The 16,585-nt window shown below is 42.3% G+C and overlaps 1 protein-coding gene across 3 annotated transcripts in view; it reads left to right on the top strand.

Annotated features, from left to right (window-relative positions):
- The window catches only part of FIG4 (FIG4 phosphoinositide 5-phosphatase), a 129,412-nt gene extending 113,553 nt beyond the window's left edge, over positions 1 to 15,859 (top strand). Inside the window, exons 24-26 of one of the 3 annotated variants that reach the window (XR_008618380.1) lie at positions 6,241 to 7,197; positions 7,496 to 7,546; positions 14,992 to 15,058. Coding sequence is in view for 2 of the 3 variants with exons in the window: in XM_028494556.2 (XP_028350357.1) it covers positions 7,496 to 7,546; positions 14,992 to 15,169 (229 nt within the window). In the remaining variant the exon portion in view is untranslated. Of the gene's footprint in view, positions 1 to 6,240; positions 7,198 to 7,495; positions 7,547 to 14,991 lie in introns of all 3 variants that reach the window. The other 2 variants (XM_028494556.2, XM_007104747.4) reach the window with 2 other exon arrangements.
- Positions 15,860 to 16,585: the final 726 nt, after the last annotated feature.

Genomic DNA, 16,585 nt, shown 5'->3' with positions numbered 1-16,585 from the left:
CCTCTCCCTGTGCGGAGCACAGGCTCCGGACGCGCAGGCTCAGCGGCCATGGTTCACGTGACCAGCCGCTCCGCGGCATGTGGGATCTTCCCAGACCGGGGCACGAACCCATGTCCCCTGCATCGGCAGGCGGGCTCTCAGCCACTGCACCACCAGGGAAGCCCCCCCCTTTTAATTAATGTTTTGTGGGAGGTACTTTGAAATGATGTAAACATCCCTTTCTTCATCAAACTTTCAATTATTTCATTTATTTATTTTTCTCAGTATGAGATCTTGGTTTTCTGTTTTATTCGATGGGATATAGTCTGTTACTGTCATTATTTATTTTGATACTCAAATTGTTCCAAATTTCACCTGCGTCCCTTTAGCCTGGCTCCTATGTTCTCTGGACACATCCTCATCATTCTTTAAGTATATCCTTGATTTCTGGCACAAGATGTTCTAAGCTCATCATGTTCTTTGCCTGCCCCAGCCCTGAAATCAGTCATTTCTCCAAGGACCTCAGGTTCTTTTTAGTGGAAAATAGTATTAAAGCCAAGGTGTGGGCACTATTGCCATTGGGGTGTCATTGCTCCCAGGCCCACTCAAAGGACATATTATATTTACATATACTCAGACATATGCAAATATGTACATATATGTATATACAAATATATACTACATATATCATATAATATAAATTATATATTTGTAAGTATAATACAAATAAAATATAGATATATATCTTTAAATTCATACTGATGCCTCTAATTGGAGGGTACTCTGAGGTTATTCCGTCCATCTCCCTTTCCATATGAGTGACCTTCCTCTCCAACATGGCTCCGTTACCCTCATTATATTTATCTGATTTGTTCCCTCGTATATAACCAGTCGTCCGTCACCACTGCATCCACCCCTTCCCCCACATGGATGCCCTCTCTTCGGGCACTGACACCTTTTCAGAGACACCACCCTCGTGAATGCCTTCCTTATCCCCTTGGGCCCCAGGCTACCGCTCCACATGGATGTTCACACCCACTTCTCCCTGCGTAGTCTCTGACATACCACCTCAGGCTGCCCCTACACGTGGACGCCCTCCTCACTCGGGCCTAAACTCCCCACGCTGGATCTGCCCTTCTCACCCCACTTGGGCTCCAACACCCCACAGGCTGTCACAGGCTGCCTCTCCTTGCTCTGCCCCCATATGATGGCTTTAGGGCTGACTTGTTCGGGGGAGGAAAGGGAAGAGCAGGGCTTTGTGACTTCAGAAGGACACCAGCATGGAAAGGGACATTCTGCTCCCCCTCAGCTCAGTTGTGAACTTCTCTGTAGTAGTGGGTTCCAAATTTCTGGTTACACCGGAATATCTTGGGAAGCTTTGCTGAAATACAAATCTCAGGCAAACAGAAGACAACACTATAAACGGGGCAATCAAAGCATCCTTAGAAAATGGTTAAATAGATTATAGGGAGGCATTCAGCTTTCATTTTAGACTTTTGGTTTCTCTTTACATTTTCTACATTTATACCTTTATATTATTAATACTAATGGATTATGGGCCATGTTTTATAATTTTCTATATTAAAAACATAATTAGAAAGACTTGTTTTTTTAAGCAATACAAAATACAGACTTCCAGACCCTATTGCCAGAGATTCTGATTCACTACACCTGGGCTAAGACCTGGGCATCTGTGCTTTGTAAAATTCTTTGAATGTAGTGATCAGCCAGGTTGTGGAACCCCCGGCTCCATCAAATCCTCCACCGGAGTTCCCTTGGCAGCTGTGTCTGAGTATCCACTGGGCAGCGTGCCCAGCACCCCATCACAGATGAACACTGACAGAGATGAAGCCACATGAGCTTTCTGAAAACTCAGGACAGGTAGGTTTTGGTTTGAAGGCTCATGATCCTACTGATAGCTCCTTCCAAAAGTCAGTTTGGTCTGATCCTTACTGCTATTAAAGTGAAGGATAACTCTGAAAAGATGCAGGTTAAGTACTCTTCAGAACTATCCAGGTCATCAGCGACAAGGTCAGTCTACTGTCACCTCCAAGAGGACCCTAAGCGGAGATGACAACTAAATGTAATGTATCCTTGGTAAGTTCTTGGAAAAGAAAAAGGACGTTAGGTAAAAACTAAGTATGGATTTTAGTTAATAATAATGTGTCAATATCAGTTCATTAATTGCAAGAAATGTACCATCCTAATGGAAGACGTCACCAATAGGGGAAACCGGGGTATGTATGGGGTATGTGGCAACTCTCTGTATAATAGTTCTATAAATCTGAAGAGGTTCTACAATAAAAAGTCTTAGAAAAAAGATGCAGGTAACAGGAGATGTAATGATGTGACATGGCAGACTCAGTGATAGCACTCTGTAAATCATCAGGAAAAGGTGAAAATATTCAAATGGGCATGAAGAATATAAGTAGGTGTCATCACTTCCATGTGGGAGATAAGACACAGGGCCATTACTGCAGCCCATTGCTCTGCATCTCCAGGAGTGAAAGGCCACTGCTGCTGCTGTTCCAGGAAATTTGAGGACAGCAGGCACAGATTGCTCCCACAGGTCACTGTGGAAATGTCTGATAGATGACCAGTTGCCCTGAGGGAGAGTCTGGGCCTGTGTACAGGCGGGGAGAAAGGATGACTCTGGGAGGGGCGGTTGTATTCTTTGCCCTTTGAGAACAGCTGTTACAGGCTTGATGTGCAACCTGTCCTTTACTGGCAGAACAGACCCAGTGCTGTGCAGGGTAACCAGTTCCTGTTGCCTGTGGCTCAAAGCCAAGTGTGCTCTCATTAAACAGCAGCTGAAATGTTCACGTTATGGCCTACAAAACAGTGCAGCCAAATATCATTGGGTGCTCTCCTGGTGTTTGTAATACTAGACACAGCTGAAACAGAGGAAAAACTGCATTTCTTTTTATACTAAGGCAATATATCCTACAAAATGGGAGGGAAATCCTACAACTTATAAATTGCCTCCTAAATTGGAGGCATTTTACCTGTTTCAGGTCCAAAAATCATCTTACTTTGTCTAAAACCAAAAGTCCTTTTAAAAACACAAACGACATTTTAATTTTACAGTTGTCAGAGACAATGTAGAAGAGTATCATTCTGCCATACATGGACCTATAAAAATACTAACAGCTATGCCCCAAACATCAAAAGTACCACCATTGCCACTCATATATGTGCTTGTAGTAGACTGTCCCTTCCATCTCCTAGGGCAGTGAACACAAATGTGCCCAACTGCTGGAAGTATCCCCTTGTTGCTAGAACCATCCAGGAACAGGGTTACCTAGGCACCTGTGTGCTTGCTCCTGGCTAAAGCAAGAAAGAGATGGAGCTTCCTGTGCTTTTGCACATTGGCTGGCTATGTGGTCAGAGTTCAGTTGCAGAAAACATAATCCACTCAAGGTAGATTAAACAGAAAGTTATTTATTATGGGATTTTCAGTGGCTTTCAGAATCACCAGAGGGCTGAAGAGACAGACTGTAGACCAAGCTGCCAGGAATGACTCCGCAAAGCACATGGCAAATCATCAGAGTGGCTGCTGCATCTGCCTAGATCCGGAAGGTATCACAGCAGCTGCTGGCTGCAAAACCAGCCACCTCAGCTATAATCAGGAAGCTTCCACTGGGGTGGCCAACTCGAGAGCACGTTGCCTTTGCCAGAGTCTGCCAAAAGGACACCCTACGTGTTGCTTCTTCGCATATGAGTCAGTTCCAAATCAGACTCCTGTGAGTACAAGTGGTGGGTAGAACCTAAATCACATTTTGAACCCAAATTGCAAGGGAGTCTGGGATGTTATTTTTTGTTTTTCAGCCTCTGCATGCAGGAAGGGGAGTTCAGATGGATACTGAGGAATCTAATTTATGTTATCTGTCGGAGTCTGCCCTGCTAGCTACCCAGTTATCTATGCATATTCCTCTTACTATAAGTAGAACCCACTCCCTCCCCCCATACATCACCATATCCCACTCAAAGTCCAGGATCTCTGGGTTTTGTGCAGCTCTCTTTAAGTCCAGATGAGGCTTTTTGTGATCTAGTGACCTATAAATTAAAAGACTGCCTGTCTGCTCTCAATATACACTGGTGGCAAAAGAGGATTAAAACTCTCCAGAAAGGGAGAGAACAGAAACATACAGTTGCCGTGTGTATTAGCAGTCATCAAATGCCACTAGGCAAGAATGGTGAAAGCACCCTGCTCGCATGATGGGGTGAGGTCCTTAAGTAGCATCGGAAGGACTCCCTTGTTCATTCAGCCCATGACCCAAATCTAACTGATGTCCTCGCCATCTCCCATGAGCTGCAATAAAAGTAAAGCTGATAGGCATTTTTTAATTTTCCTAACTACTTGTATTTCTTTCTGCTGCCATAGTTGTCATAATGCTTGATTAGCCAGGTGTAAGTGAACCGTGAGATTAAGGGCTCTACCACATTCTCCGCACTTCCCCCAAGTCTCTGCATCACTAGGATAGCAGCCACATCTGGACCCTGTGGTATTCAGCTGTCTCTGAGGAGACCAAATCCTGATGCAGTAGAAATGGGAGTTGAGCTGGAAAAGAGTTTCTCTGAACAAAGCCCTGGGTAAGGAGAAGTGGTGTGGCAACGCCTACCTCAGCAGCAAGGACAGTATAGCCATGCAGGCAACAGTATGTCACATTTAGGGACCGTCCAGCTTTGGGGATGGGTGAAAAATACACTTTAAAAACAGACATGCCTAGTCGGTTCTGGGAAGAAGACGGCAGCAACATAGTTTTTTAAATCTCTGAATCATCACATAAAACAGAACCACTAGGGAGCACAACCAAATACACATGGGCAGCATTTACCTCAAACCACGTAAGTTATCCACAAATCACAAAATATAAGCAGGTGGTGGAGGTAAACCGCCAACAGCCACAAGACCTGCATAATACTCATGCTGTACGAGAGGAAGGAGTCAGGAGGGGACAGCAGGGCATCTGACAGACCTGAGACCAGGAGAGCCCCAGAGTAGCTAACAGGAGTGCACTGGAAATGACTGCGGGCTAATCTGAGCACAGCAGCTGAAACTGGGAGGGGTTTTACCCAATTCAGTGCCAGGTGAGTGCAGGGGCTTTTGGTGGGTTCTGAAAAGAGCTGAGGCAGTCTGGGCCAGATTAACTCCTGAACCCAACGGCCAAAGCTCCCTTCCAGGCCAGGGCACCCGTCTGAGGAGAAAGTGCTGACAGTGGAGTCAAAACTGGGCAGGACAGTGGCAGGAGGCATGAGGGAAAGAGAAAGTCCAGATAGAAGAGGGGAAAGAGAAGAGGTAAAGGAAATCTCAGAAAGCAAGCTGCCATGGTTTTAAACAAGTTAGTCAGGTTTTCCTGAACTACACTCCATTCTAAAGGTTCAGGAAAATTTAATTTTGCATAATGAGCAACAGAAAAGTATCGAGGTCCAAACCCATATAAAGTTATTAGGAGAATGAAAGAACACAGAGCAGAATAACATCCCTCTGATGAAAGCATGCCAGAAAGACAACTTGATAAAAGAGGTCAAAACTGAAGTATAGGGCTTCCCTGGTGGCGCAGTGGTTGTGCGTCCGCCTGCCGATGCAGGGGAACCGGGTGCGGAGCAGCTAGGCCCGTGAGCCATGGCCGCTGAGCCTGCGTGTCCGGAGCCTGTGCTCCGCAACGGGAGAGGCCACAGCAGTGAGAGGCCCGCGTACCGCAAAAAAAAAAAAAAAACTGAAGCATACTATTTCAAAATGAGCTTAAAATACAAAACTTTAAAATTCAAAAAGAAATGAAGAAAAAAAGATTTAAGAGAAAGTGTCAAATATTGGCAATAGGCAAGGAAGATTTAGCATGGATAGGAGGAGTCTTGATGAAGAAAAACAAAGCAAGGGAACAAAAAAAATACTAAAAACAGTAATGCCAAATTTTTTTCTGAAATATAAAACTGCTTAAAACTACGTATTTGAATAGCACAACACATACCTGAGAATAGTGACCAAAAATGATACAGTATAGTATGTTAACTGGACTTTAAAGGAAAAAGATCCTTTAGACATCTAAAAAGAGAAAGCGACTTTTAAGGGAAAGAAAATTATTCTCAGGCTTTATGTCAGAGAAAAAAACTTTGTCAGAAAAAAAAAATGGAGCACAGATGGTCCCCAACTTAGAATGGTTCAACTTAAAATTTTTGGGCTTTACGATGGTGCAAAAGCGATATGCGTTCAATGGAAACCATACTTCAGATTTTGAATTTTGATCTTTTCCTGGGCAGTGATATACAGTATGATACTCTCTTGTGATGCTGGCTCCCACTGGACAAAGATGGGAAAATTTGCACTTCAATAAGGATATTAAATACAGCAGGATGGAACTCATCAAATATGTTTAAATCCATGAGTTTATGATGATTTTTTAAAAATCTGGTCACCTTAGAAGGATGATAAGGAACTATTGCATTACCTGGAAAACAAAGAATCAAGCATATGACTCTGAATCATATGAATTGTACCGTTGTGTAACCAAACAAGAGATGAGGAAAAAAATCTTTTTAAAAAAGTGTGACCAGGGCTTCCCTGGCAGTGCAGTGGTTAAGAATCCACCTGCCAATGCAGGGGACACGGCTTCGAGTCCTGGTCCAGGAAGATACCACATGCCGCAGAGCAACTAAGCCCGTGCGCCACAACTACTGAGCCTGCGTTCTAGAGCCCATGAGCCACAACTACTGAAGCCCACGCGCCTGGAGCCCGTGCTCCGCAACTAGAGAAGCCACCGCAATGAGAAGCCCGCACACTGCAACGAAGAGTAGCCCCCGCTCGCCACAACTAGAGAAAGCCCGCGCACAGCAACAAAGACCCAACGCAGCCAAAAATAAATAAATAAAATAAATATATATATTTTTAAAGTGTGACAACTGATAAATGAAAAAAAATAAGATAATTATCATCTGGCAATCCCCAGTGAATTAATGGATCTAGGCATTGCATATCAATGACTGTGGGCATCAAAAAAGAGAAACAGCTAGACACTGTGGCCCTCCTGATGACACAGCACTCCACCACCTGTGGTCTCGCCACAGCAATTGAAGCAAATTCTCACCAAGCCTCTGGATCCAGTTGCTGGCTTGCAGGAAATATAAAGGACAGAGGAACATTTTTGAACTGCGTCATGAATATGCCATCAGCAAAACCCAGATGAGAGAAACTCTACAACCTGGTTTCTTCGACAAATTGTAAGAAAAGATAGGAGGGAGAATCTGTAGATTAAAAGGCCTGTCACACTTTTAAACTATAGTCTAGGGATGCACATTTGAATGAAAAAATAATTTTTTTTTTTTAAAGTGCAAAGAATTGATTACTGTAGAAGTCAGGTTGATGGCTACTTATGAGGGGAGGGAGGGGTTGTGGTGGGGATTCTGGGTTGGCTGCCAAAATTTCTGTTTCTTGACCCAGCTTGTGTTTACCTTCTAATAATTGTGTGTGTGTGTGTGTGTTTTGTGGTTTTCTGTTATCTGTCTTATTTTATAATAGAAAGGTGAAAAGCATCGATAGATTGAAGCAGTTTTCCATGATAAATATTAGGTAAGCATTGTTAGTTTTTTTTTCAATGTATATGTATGGCAGTGATGTTATGACATTTTAACCAAAAACTTTACTCTCACAAGCTTGTAATAGTCTCTAAGGCTCTTATGTATAACAGTGTAAAATAGAATGTTAATAATGTTAGAAGTATATCACTGTGGGGAGTGTTGAAATATATATATATACACACACACAAACACACAGAGCCCTTCCCTCAGCGTTATGTTTAAAGAAAATATATGTATATATTAGTATATATAAGCATAACTGTTACATATAAATATATCTGTGTACATAACATACATGTGTATGTGTATGTACATACACTTTTTTCATCTAGTTGATCTGATGAAAAATAAGTCTTCAAAAGATAGTTTTTGTCAATCGTACCTCAGTAAAGCTTTAAAAAAAAAAAAGAGTTTAGCAGCCTTAGACAGTCACATGCATGGATTTCTTTGAGATATATTAAGGTCATTGTGTACTTTGATCTATAAATAACTTTTCTCTCTTGTTAATGTGGCTTAGGCTTAGGCATTAAATCCTAACTTTTGTGAGACTGCAGTGCCTTTCTGGCTGGCCTGTCACTGACATGGCTCTCTGACACGTTGAAGGCAGATAAGTGTTTGAGAAACACACACAATAAGAGTTTTGCTGTCCTCACACTCCATAACCAAATGACATACTCCTCTCCTATCAAAATCTATAAAGATCTAGTCTACAGTAAGCAGTTGAGATTCCTTACTGCTGAGCCTTTGAAGGGCCTTATATACAGACAGGGCTGCCTGCACCCCTGGTCTACAAGACTGTACATTTTATGTTCCATCATCACCGATTATATTCTTTAGTTCCTTCTCACCACCCCTTTTGCTCCTTCTAATGGTGGGTTGTTTAGGGACTGGCATTATTGTCATATTTGCTTTAATGCATTTTAACCTGCTTGTGAAATTTCTAACCTCTCTTCCAGTATCTCTGCTGGAGGACGGTTCAGTCACCCCATTGTAATAGCAGCTGTTCAACGGAATTGGAATTTGTTTGGATTTGAAGGAATCAGATTTATACACTCTTCTGTATCTCGCTCATTTGCTCTCAATGGCATAACAAGACTGAAAATTTAATTGGACTTTGGGGAAATCATGCATTAGGTTCATAACATTTTGTGTGTATTATATAGACTTGCTGTTTTAGCAGGAATAAAAAGTAAATTTTTTTTACCACCTTGATGATGTTTTAGAATGTCATCAGCAGCTAATAGCATGGTTTCATGTCCTAATACATGGATGAGTGTTTGCCCCTCAAGCCTGTTGCCTTTACTGTGATGTCGTGTATGTCTACCCAAAGACACATGCAAGTGCCCTTGGTTGTGGGGTCGGGGCAGTGCGTATGTGTGGAAGGCAGCAAATGTGCTTGCCCATATCTCCAACACTGAAACGGGCTTGACAGGGTATATGAAAGCAAATTACATAGGCAGAGCCTGCTTTCTAGAATCCCAGGATATAGGGACTTATTTTGCCTTTTGTTTCATTTTATTAGAGTTGGTTTGAAGATTGACTCATTCCTCTTGATTTCAGCCCATTTAGTGAGTTTGTTAATCTGAGTCATTGTTTTCTCACCTCTAAAGGGGGATTAGAACGCATCCCTCCTGCCTCACCTTTGTTTTTTGAGCTACTTGGATAGTTTTGCCCTGCTAAAAAGCACCTCAGCTTCCCCTCAGCGCCCGTGTCCACCTTATGGTTATCTGAGGAAACGAACTTAAAAGCCAGACTTCTGTTGGAAATCCTACCTCCCTATCATCGAGACTCTAGATTCTAGAGTAATCCAAATCACACTGCTTTCAGGTTCTGAATTTAGAAATCCAAGGTAAAATCATCTTCCTTAAACAGACGCCATTCATTCATTCAGGGAGTAATTACTGAACACTTACTATGTGCCAAAGATTCTTCCGGGCATTGGGGAATAAAGAGGTAAGCAAGATAGAATTCACATCCTGGAAAGTATATAAACAGATAAATAAAAGACCAGATAGTGATAAGTGCTATGCAGAGATGTATTATATTAAGGCAATGAGTTTAGAAAGAGATACTCAGAATTTCTAAGAAAAAAATAGCAGGAAAGAGGTTCTAGAACAGTCTATCCAATGGCACTTTCTGTGATGAAGGAAATGTTCTATACTGCACTGTTCAATGCAGTAGCCACTAGCCACATGTGGTTATCAGGAACTTAAAATGTGGCTAGTACTACTGAGGAACTAACTTTAAATTTTATTTAATTTTAATTAATTTAAATAAATATAAATTTGAATAGGCACATGTGGCTAATGGCTACCATATTGGAAAAGCATGATTTGAGAGCTACATTTTGGACTTAGGTGTCTATACTTATACGCTGAATGGGAGGAATATGCAGCATTATCCTGATTTTTTAACATGAAGAAGCAAACACATTCTCACCGTATCATCTTGGTAGAATAGATTCGTGACTAGGCTTCAATGTATGAGAGTACTTTGTTGGAAAGATACAAGCAATCTAATAAGGGAACTAACGAGAAGCAATGGATGGTCACAAAAAGATGTTAGAATGGCACCCACAAACTGAGGGCTAAAGGCTCTGAGCCATATTAAAAGCTAGAAAGAGAAAATCATTGCAGGGACTTCCGTGGTGGTCCAGTGGTAAAGAATCCGCCTTCCAATGCAGGGGACATGGGTTCGATCCCTGGTTGGGGAACTAAGGTCCCACATGACGCAGGGCAACTAATCCCACGTGCCACAACTACTGAGCCTGTGTGCTGCAAACTACAGAGCCCACACGCTCTGGAGCCTGTGTGCCGCAACTAGAGAGAGAAAACCCGCATGCCACAACGAGAGAAGCCTGCACACAGGAACGAGCCCGCACACCACAACAAAAGATCCCACGTGCCACAACTAAGACCAGACGCAGTCATAAAAATAAATATATATATTTTTTAAATGATCGCAGGGCAATGTGTGCCATAGGCCCCTCTGCCAGTTAGGAAATAATAGCCCTTATTGCTTAATAGAAATTACAAAGCCGGCAGAAAGACAAATAGAATAATAAAGGGCTTGTGCTATTAAGACATTTAGCTGAGGTTTTACCCCACTGAGACTGGAGCATCTGATCAACTTTGATCCTGCCCTAATTATTGTTTTCTCCCAGAAGGTAGAGGAAAGTAATGAGAGCAATGACCTAATGCTGACCATCATCTGCAAATAAGGCTGTTGGTCAGGGTCTTCCATAAGGGCCTCTTCACCTGTAATATCCTTTTGATTCTGTCACTCAGTCATGAACCAACAGAACCATTTGGTGATGTGAAAACAGCAACTTGGGAAAACTTGGAGTTTGTGGTAGCAACAGAAGGGAAATATATCCTGTGATTAGAACCATTACTAAATTTTCTGGAAAAGCCAAATGGGTTTGGTGTGTGCCAAAATGCTCATCATAGAAAAAGTATAAGATTTTAACATGTTGGAAAAGTATCACATATATAAAATTATTGAAATTATACAGGTTATTATCTAGTTCTTCTATCACCAACCACAAATCGTCATATCATTACTAAATCCAGAAGACATTTCAGTCTGACCAATTAAATATTTTCTTGTCAAACCAACATGTTTATTGGGTACTCAATATGTATAAGTCAGAAATACCCTCAATGGGAATTGAACTTCTAAAGGGACTCAAACTTTCGTTATGCATCCAAGTGTAAGATACCATTATTATAGGACATGGTCATATTATAACCAAACGAGTAATAACACATTTAAGGAAGAGCATAAAAAGGCACCAGTAAGGATCTTCTTTAAAAACATGTAGTGTCTAATGAATTTCTGCCTAAAGTGTTTTTCTTCTGTGAATGGGAACTGCAGTTAAGGCTAAGTGTCATCAATCCTTGGTGTCTGAGTACGCTGAGCAGCCCATAAATGAACTAAAGACGACCGCAGCATTCCTTGAGAGGAAATACAGAGGCTTCCTTGAAGATGGGACTAGGTTTTGTAGATAAAAAGAAATGAGCCTGCAAATTTGTAATTATAATAATTCATCTCCAAAAAGACTACTAGCATTTGAATTAAGGGCAGTAAGTCTTACCCGTTTGAGGACTGTGGGGAGAAGCTGACAACAAATTCTGTTTATGGACAGGAGAGACATGTCGAACGTTTTTTCCCCACCATGGAAGTGCAATAAGCAGCCATCTCTCTCTACTGGAATGAATAAAAGAAAGTAGTCTTACAATTTCCACATCATTTAGTGTTTAAACACTGGTCTTTTCACCCAGAAACAAATGCCATCTAAGCTAATAAAAAGACTATTAGATGTAGTGTTGGAAGTGTTATTGGGGTTACCTCCATCTCTTTCCAGTGCCCCTCAGAGACAAGGTTCCCACCAGCAGCCCCTTGTGAGGGTCTTGGATGTTTTTACATTTCTTCCTTGCCTTGCATAAGCCAACGGGGAAATCAAGTGTGAGGACGTTAGGAAATATGTAATATTGCTACTCATGTCTTTACAGTTAAGTGTTAAACGATGCCTGCTCAATGTAGGATTAGTGGTAGTATATCATTTAAGAAGAAAGTTTCTACTTAAAAATGTTCAATGCTGTTGACTGACCACAAATAAGATTTTATTTAGCATTTTAGATTACAGTTTGGTCTCCTTAGACCAGAGATTCTCAAACTTTAGCGAGTAGCAAAATCAACACCACAGTGAGGTGGTGTTGAAGCCCTAAACCCACCTGCCACTCAGTCCGCTACCATTTAAGGCTGATGTTGACATTTCACATTTAGAGTGTTTGTAATGGTTTTTCATTACTCCACGGGGCATTGAAGCAGTTTACTGAGAAGTAGGGTGAGGACTCCTGATTGATTTGCTGATAAGAAACCCCAGGCAGTGGGTAGAAGTGGCTGGTCTGTGGCCCTGTTCATGGCTGTCCCAGCCCTGCTGCTGATCCCCCTACAGCCTGCCCACCCGTGTATTCATCTGAGCTGCTGAAGGACAAAACAATGACTTGATGACTTGGATTCTCCTTTTCGCAGTTGCATTAAGGTTTAGTTCCCAGGTGGTATCTCTCTGGTGTGATGCCTGCCGGAAAGCTCTTGGTTCATGCACACAGGGTTGCAGGCAAAGGTCTGGCTTCAAAGCACAGAAACCATTAGTCCCATTTTTAAATTGACTTTAAATGTGACGTGGAGGGTGTAGACACTAGACAGGTGTGGATGGTGTGGTCCAGGAGTTGCTGTGGCCGGCACTTTGATGACAATCTCTAAAACCGCTAATGAAGCCTCCTTTTTAAGTGTTGAGGTTAAAATGGTTTGACCCTGAATATTAACAACCGTTAAAGAATTCTAGCATCTTGCTTTGAATTATGTACATGACTGAAGAGTTGCTATGATTTTGTGAGGGAAAACTGAGAAGAGTCATATATTAATCACCCCAGCCACTTGTCATTATAACGTTACTTTTGTATTTTGAAGAAAAGCACTGCTGCCAAGCTGGAATTCAAATCGACTCAGCTCAGGATTCTTTCACCTGGGTCTTTTTTTTTTTAAACTTCGAGTAAATCACTATCCTTTGGTTTTTATTTATTTAAATAAGGGTGTGGTCTAAGATCATGTGAAATTATTAGAGTGCTTTGGAAAAATGAGAGTATTTCATAAGCCATTTACCAAATTTGAGTTTAAATATATTACCCCAAGGTCAAATCATTGAGGTTGACTTCCAGAAAGAATATTCCACCTTTAGTTGGACTTGATTTCACAGCGGTTTTAAGCAGAGTCTCCAGCCAAGGCAGGATGTGTTAGTGTTCTAAAGGCAAAGTACAGGGAGCTACCTTGACTGTTTTCTAGGAGAGTAAGACAGACCTAAGTGTAATTGTAACGCATCCTATGAGGATGGAGGGTTTTACTGGACAACTCTTGTCTCCCTTCATGTGTCGCTCACTGCACCTTCCTAGTGTCCCACAAAATGTTGACGTTGCAAGTACAGTCCTAGCTGGGTCTGAGGTTCAGTTCTGCTTCTGACTGCAGGGAATCCCCCCCAAGCTCCAGGGGTCCCAGCTAACCAAACAGCCAGGCGTCCAGGATGCCTTTCTGGTCCTCTGATACGATGTACATGAGCAAGACTGAGGTCCCAGCCCAGCAGAATAGATTCTCCAGATCTTTTCTCTTTGTGGTCTTGGTACCCTGATGTGGAGAAGCAACCCCCCACTCCTCCGCAGGGCCGGCCCTGGGCTAAGTGGTGGAGTGTGCTGTCGTTGTACCCCCCGCCCCTCACAAGGTGTAGCGCACCATCCTCGCCTACCCATGGCCTGCCTCTCCTTGACCTTCCACACACACTCACTCTGCAGCACACCTGACTTGGTGGTTGATTCATCCCTAGAGGGCCTGCCCCCAGCCAAGGAGGTAATAACTAGCAGGTGCTCACACTGCGATGAGTTAAGCGTGTGTCAGGCACCCGGCTGCATTTTGACAAGGCCTTTCTTGGAGACAGCGCCTTCCCCAAGGGTGGATGGAAATTTGAAGCACTATGGCAGTCTAGGTGGGGTGGGAATGGAGAGATATTTTTGAATAGAGAGGTTCTTGGGTGCTTTTTCAAATCACCCCAGAAAGGAAGGAAGCTGCCTGTTACAGATTTACAGTCTCTCATCCAAAAAATCTGAAGCCAGATGTGTTTCAGAATTCAGAATTCTGGGGGTGTTAGCATATACCTTATAAGAACATCCCCAGTGCGATCTGAGGCTGATAAATAAACACATTAATATACACATGAAGTGGGCCGAGTATTGTATGTTGTACCACCAGATGAGTTTCAATTGGGTCAGGTTTTGCTGGCAAAGTAACGTTTGGTTATTACAGCTTTTAGGATTTCAGGATCGCAGCTAAGGAATTATGCACCGGTAATTACTAACAATAGTACACTTTTATCGAGCACTAATAGTGTGCCAGGCACTATGCTAAAGGAACACTTTACAGATATAAACTCATTTACTCCTGCCATCAACCTATGAGGTAGGAATTATTAGTATCCCCTACTTCACTGATTCCTACTAATAAGTCCTACTTAAGAAAACTATTGAGTACCTACCAGGTACCAAGGAAAGAGAGCGAAAAGTCTGTACAGGCCCTACCTCAGGGTACTTCAGTCATGTGAGGGAGGCAGATGGGCACACAGACATGGGTGTGCCCAGGGCTGCGGGAACAGAGGAGGGGTGCCCATCCAGCCTGCATGCCAGGGAAGGCTCCCTGGGCAAGTACTGGTCCTGCTCTTTCAGGCAGAGGAGGAAGCCAACCGAGAGGGAACAGGGAGGTCACTACCACCACTTGTTACTACTAAGTTCACTCGTTCAAAGTCAGTGGCTCTCAAGTGCTTTTGAGGTCAAGGTCCCTATGGTCCTTTATTTTCTTTAATGTAGCTCTGTCCTCGCTTCTCTTCTATAGAACACCCATCTCAGCTTTCTCCCAAGACAACATCTATGAAGTTCAGCCTCCACAAGTAGACAGAAAATCTACAGAGATCTTCCAGGCCCACATCCAGGCCAGTCAAGGTATCATGCAGCCCCTGGGGAAAGAAGACACCTCCATGTACCGAGAATACATCAGAAACCGCTACCTGTGAAGAGACAGCAGGTCCCCAGAGTGGCCCAGAGGGGAACCAACAAAGTCCCATTTACTTATGCTCTAACTTGTTTGTCTCATCTTAAAAAGGTAATTTCCCATCAGTCCTTTACATCAGAAGGCTTTTACTCTTTTTGTAACTGGGGAATTACAAATCATTGGTAGTAAAGAAATGACTGCATATTTTGTTGTCGTTGCCTTCGCTTTATTTTAGAAATACTTTGCTTAGAAATGTGGTTAACCTAGTATCACACCGTCACATTAAGATGTTAACAAGTATTTATTGAGGACCGGCTGTGTGCCAGGCCCTATGGTAGAGTCTGGGAATATCATAGTAAGCAAAACAGGCCAAAATTTTCCTCCTGCGTGAAAAGGCAGAGTATTTTTCTTTGTAGTTAACATTTTTAAAAATTTATTCTGATGGTTATGTTAACTTTATGTCTTGATTTAAAAAATGTGTTATTTTGAAAGCCCTCGTTCTTAGGAAGTAAACACTGAAATATTTATAGGTAAAGAGACAAGATGTCAACAAAATGCTGCGGTGGTTCAAGAAAAAAGAACACATGATAAAGCAAATGCAGCAAAATATTAATAAATGGTAAATCTGGAAAATAGTAAACAGAAGTTCTTTGAACTTCTGTGAATATAAAATTATATCAAAATAAAACATTAAAAATGTTATTACTCTGCATAGCTTTTGTGGTGAGCAGTTGCATTACATAATTTGATATTTGATGTCTAGTCAGGGTTGACATGCCACGTATATGTATGGTTTGCTCTCCACATAGCCAAATATAATGTGAACAACTTTCTGCATTTTATGACAGTTTTACACAAATGATTTGATCTTATTATGTCTGTGCTTTTTTTTTTTTTTTTAAAATACAACAAGTTGTCTCAGTTTTCCCTTCTCACAAATAAAATAGAGAAGAAAACCAAGCCATCTAAAGGGAGGACGAAAATCAATCAGCCTAAATTAAGTGACCTTTAAGGTATCACCAACCCCGAGATTCTGGGATTCTATGCAGTGTTCTGTGTTGCAGATAAAATTCACAGATGGTTTTGATTGATGCCATCGTAAAATCAGGATTAAAGAATGATGAAACAATTGGCAGGAGGAGTTTTGGTTGGCCCAGTTTGGATATTGTTGGGCTGCACCCCGCAGGCCTGCACGGCCTGTATAGGCCCAGCTTCAAGACTGAAGAAAGAGCCTGGAGTCGGTGACAGAGACGTCAGTGATTTCATGGATAGGGGGAGCTTACACATCTGAAGCAAGGTCCCGGAGTGACACCCCACCATGTGGGCCTGATGGCAGGCAGGACGTGGTGGCAGTCTTTGCTCCCAGGGAGGGGGGTTGTTACCAGTTACAGGGGGAATTGATGTCACGTGGCTCATCGGTTACCAGAGAAACGAGCAG

The sequence above is a fragment of the Physeter macrocephalus genome, chromosome 10 (assembly GCF_002837175.3).
Source record: "Physeter macrocephalus isolate SW-GA chromosome 10, ASM283717v5, whole genome shotgun sequence".
NCBI classification, from domain to species: Eukaryota; Metazoa; Chordata; class Mammalia; order Artiodactyla; family Physeteridae; genus Physeter; species Physeter macrocephalus.
Note: the sequence above shows the minus strand (reverse complement) of the source record. Positions and strands in the feature narration are given on the sequence as shown.